Genomic DNA, 4503 nt, shown 5'->3' on the forward strand with positions numbered 1-4503 from the left:
ATTGACATGCTCCCTACACAGTGTTCTTTGCTCCCTACTCCCTGAGTGGGGGAAATCCTTTTGTTTACTTCACTTTGGAACATTCCTTCGCGGATTTGCGCTGCGCACACAGACGAAACTTACTAGAGAAGTGTGACATAATATACCTCTGTAAATAAATACTATTTAATTTTACGTCTCGCACAGTTTAATGCCCTTTGTATGGAACATATATGCTCTCTTCGAACTGGAATCATGGCGGAATAAAAACCTGGTGTTTATTATATATATGGTTTTTGTTTTAAAAATCACATTTTAAATCACAAATCGTGCCAAGCCATCAGAACCGAACCAAACCGAAAACCGTGGTTAAAAAAACAAGGTATGTATTGAACCGTGGGTGGGCTAACTCTATTGTTGCATCCCTACTGGAAAGTGTCCCATCTCAACACTGATAGTTGGATGGAAATTAAGTTTTACCACTCTACGTTCAGGAACCCCCTAAAAATCCCTCATACTTAAAATACCTCATTCTTCGCACTCAACGTCTAAGTCTTTCTATACAAGTGAGCAGTGACATAGTTCTTTGTGATAGTACTGGTTTAGCTCAGTTACTGGTGAAAGAAAATAGTAGAAAGCTAGTAGGAAAAACTAGTAAAATTATGTTTTTTAAATAAGCCAATTACATGTGATAAATTAATAAAATAAAAAAAACACACAAACGATCTAAATAAATACTAAATAAAATTGTATGTATGTCTCAATAAAATGCAATTTATTCATAATGTAGGTTAATCACAAATAAAACTGTTGATTTTCTTGAGCTCTTTTATCATGTTACTGTGTCTTTAAATAAAATGGCAAAAAATGTGCACTTAAAATGTAAATGTACACTCCAGCCGATGTAAGAATAACATCCATTGCTTCAACTTAATAGCACTTTTTTTTGGCAGTCTCACATTCATTATTATGGGCTGTATAGTATACATGGCAATGGGATGCCTTTCTGTTTCAGGTAAAGTGAGGGAAACATTGTAGTCTGGCATCAGCTTGGTTCTCTCAGAGATGCCTGTAACCAGCAGTGAAAAGAAGCATGCGGCTGCTTTCATGTGTTTCAGACCACCACATTATAGCTATTGTGTCATTGTGTGGCTCTGCCTCTGTGCAGGTATTGCCGTTTGTCAAAGTGGTGAAAAGCAGGATAAAATAAATGAAATATAACGTTTCAGTTTTTATGGCAAGCTTTGCATTAGTGCTGCACACAGAGTGAGCTATTCATAGTGAAAGTGATGCTCAGAAACTCACAGCTTCACAGTGTTTCACTGTGAATTAAATGGCAGCAGTACTTAAATATCACAGCTGTTGATCCTATTACAGGAATAGTTTGATGCTGGTATCATTGAAATGAGTACAGAGAATGTAGTTGACTGAGGAACTCAAGACTATTTGCGAAGGTTATTACCTTTTGAAGCACTGAATTCATTGGCGTTTCTGTACTTTTTAGACTGTTTATCTTGGATACAGTGAGCGTTTTTAACCTAATTTTCCAGAGATACAGTGAATTGTTTTTTTTTAAATGTCAACTTTATTGATAGTTTAATACAGTGATTTTCAGTCAGGGGGCGGGGTCCACTACGGTGCCTCTGCAAGCTTTCAGTGGGGCCAAATAATCTTAAAAGTATTTAAATTATCATATTTTTTGGAATAGAAGTTGCTTTATCATTTTTTCATTTCTGTTCTGTTCTGAATACCATTGTGAGAGGAAATGCAATACATATTTATAGTGTTTGTAGGCATTTCATTTTATTTACTGTAAATGTCAACTTCATTGATAGTTTAATACAGTGATTTTCAGTCAGGGGGCGGGGTCCACTACGGTGCCTCTGCAAGCTTTCAGGGGGGCCAAATAATCTTAAAAGTATTTAAATTATCATATTTTTTGGAATAGAAGTTGCTTTATCATTTTTTCATTTCTGTTCTGTTCTGAATACCATTGTGAGAGGAAATGCAATACATATTTATAGTGTTTGTAGGCATTTCATTTTATTTACTGATTTTATAATATACAGTATATAATATATACTGATATATTTCTGAATGTAATAATAAAATGTCACTTATACACCGATGCGACTTACCCGTGTTTTTGTTTTTTCTTTCAGCTATGCAATTTTGATCCCAGTGTGACTTATTTTCCGGAATATATGTTAGTCATATTAACATAATTGTATTAATTAAAATGTACACATTAAAATGACATAATTATTTTGAGTTTATTATTTTTGCTGTCTTGGACATAATGGGGCCTTAGAGTCAAAAAGGCTGAGAACCACTGGTGTAATGTGACTTTGTTAGGCTATTCCTGAGGTGCTCCGTTGTGCTTGGAAATAAACTGTGCTAGATTTTTCAAGAACATGGGACCAATATATACCACATATCTTGACAATTAGGCTCCAAAGTCAAGGAAGAGAAGTCAAGCTTGCAAAATTACATTTATATGGGAATAGTTAAGATAATTTTCTAGTTTTCTGTCTTGTGATTGAATTGCTGTACAATTTGATTCATGATTCCTCCCTTCCTGAGTGACACGCCAGCCATGTTGCCATGTAAATTTCTTTTGTGTGACTTTTGAAATGGCTAGCCAGGCGCATAGCAATTTGTGCGGATCAGCGATCATTTGAATGCACATCACCGTCTCCTCGACATAGGGGCAGGACACTGTGCCTTACACACGTGGATGGTGAGATTACCCATCGATGCCAGCGGTCCTCCCACACTGTAGCTGGGATAGTTTGATGCTGGGGTGTTTAAGGCAATTACAGAGTAGGTGATTGACTGGGGAAGTCAACATCATTTGCTAAATTCATTACTTTTTCATTGCGCTGTGGACATTGCGCTTTTTTCTTAAATCTGTATCTGGAGGAAAATTTCAAGTGTTTGGAGTCTTTTTATGCTCTTTTTTTTCAAGACTGCAAATTCTTTCTCAAATTTTGCTAGTTTGGTTCCAAAATCATATATTCTGGCCTGCCAAAACGGCAATTGAGGTTAGTTACTAGTTTTTTACTAGTCTGAATGCTGTTCTGTGTTCTTGCTGGTGCGATCTGAAAGTGTTCTAAAATTTCACTCTTTCCCTTCAGGGTGTGATCAGTGTGCAGCTGGTGGTTACCATGGTAATGGCCAGCGTGATTCAGAAGATCATACCCCACTATTCCTTTGCACGATGGCTCCTCTGCAGTGGCAGGTAATGACGAAGTACAGCCCACTGTGCTGCTCCGGTATCCTTCTCGATAGTCAACCCAAAATGGCATCTTTGCACACAGCATATCCTGTTTTATTGTTCATATTAAAGGGCCCGTCAAAAATGCATCATTATGGTGTTTCAGTAAGACCAAAGGGTATCATCAAAAAGCTCTACGACCCAAGAGAACTGCTAACAAAAATACAAGCCACGCTTGTTTCCCCCCTTAATTAGCGCCATATGTGTTCAGAGTAAACAGCTCTTCCAAGTGTGCTCAATAATTCATCTGTGCTTGTTTTTGGCTGCAAAAATAGTTTGGGAAAACTCTGGCTCGAGTGCAGGGCTTGAAGTGTTGCCCAGGAGACTTTCATAATTAACTTTTCATTAGGAAGTAAACATGCAAAAACAACTGAAAGCAGTACAGCCCCCTCAGGGCTCGTGACAGGCCAGTTTCTAAACAAAGGGGTTGTGGTAAATGTTTGCCACCAAAGATCTGCTAATTTTATTACCATCAAACAACTTTAGTAATTTGAAGAAATGGTTTACATGAAAATGAATTCTGTGATCATTCACCCTCATTGCACACCTGTATGCCTTTTGTCTACTGTGAAACATAAAAGGAGAAATTCAGAAAGCTGCGGTTGTCGCTCTTTTCCATGCAGTTACAAGATCTGGAAAAGACGGAACGGAAGATTTCAACCTTCAAAAAAGGTCACAAAGGCACCACAAAAGAATTATGAAAGTGGTCCATGCAGTGAAAGTCAATAGGTTGACTCGCGTATTGTTTAGACCCCATTGACTTTCATTGTATGGATAAAAACATTCTTCAAAATATCTTTTCTATCTGTTCTGAAGAAGAAAGTCAGTCATACAGGTATGAAACTGAATGACTGAGAGTAAATGATAACAGAATTAATTTTTGGGGTGAATGTTTCCTATTATATTAAGCAGTACTACTGTTTTTAACATGGATAATGAAAAGAAATGTTTCTTAATCAGCATATTAGAATGATTTCTAAAAGATCAGGCGACACTGAAGACTGGAGTAATGGCTGCTGAAAATTCAGCTTTGGGAATAAATGACATTTTAAAATAAAATAGAAAAGAGTTTAAATTGTAGTAATATTTCATAATACATTTGTTTTACTGTATTTTTGATCAAATAAATGCAACCTTGGTGAGCATAAGAGACTTGATTAAATCTTTCTAACCCCAAACTCTTGAACAGTAGTGTGTATATATATATATATATATATATATATATATATGTGTGTGTATATATATAT

At 36.3% G+C, this 4503-nt stretch overlaps 1 protein-coding gene across 1 annotated transcript in view; it reads left to right on the forward strand.

The window, feature by feature from the left end:
• LOC107753179 (transmembrane protein 161B-like) overlaps positions 1-4503 on the forward strand; it is a 20985-nt gene that overhangs the window by 3277 nt on the left and 13205 nt on the right. The window contains exon 2 of the mRNA XM_016569300.1: positions 3117-3220. Within this exon, the coding sequence (XP_016424786.1) occupies positions 3117-3220 (104 nt within the window). The remainder of the gene's footprint in view (positions 1-3116; positions 3221-4503) is intronic.

This window comes from Sinocyclocheilus rhinocerous, unplaced genomic scaffold (assembly GCF_001515625.1).
Source record: "Sinocyclocheilus rhinocerous isolate Xijiao unplaced genomic scaffold, SAMN03320098_v1.1 scaffold3063, whole genome shotgun sequence".
Taxonomy (NCBI): domain Eukaryota; kingdom Metazoa; phylum Chordata; class Actinopteri; order Cypriniformes; family Cyprinidae; genus Sinocyclocheilus; species Sinocyclocheilus rhinocerous.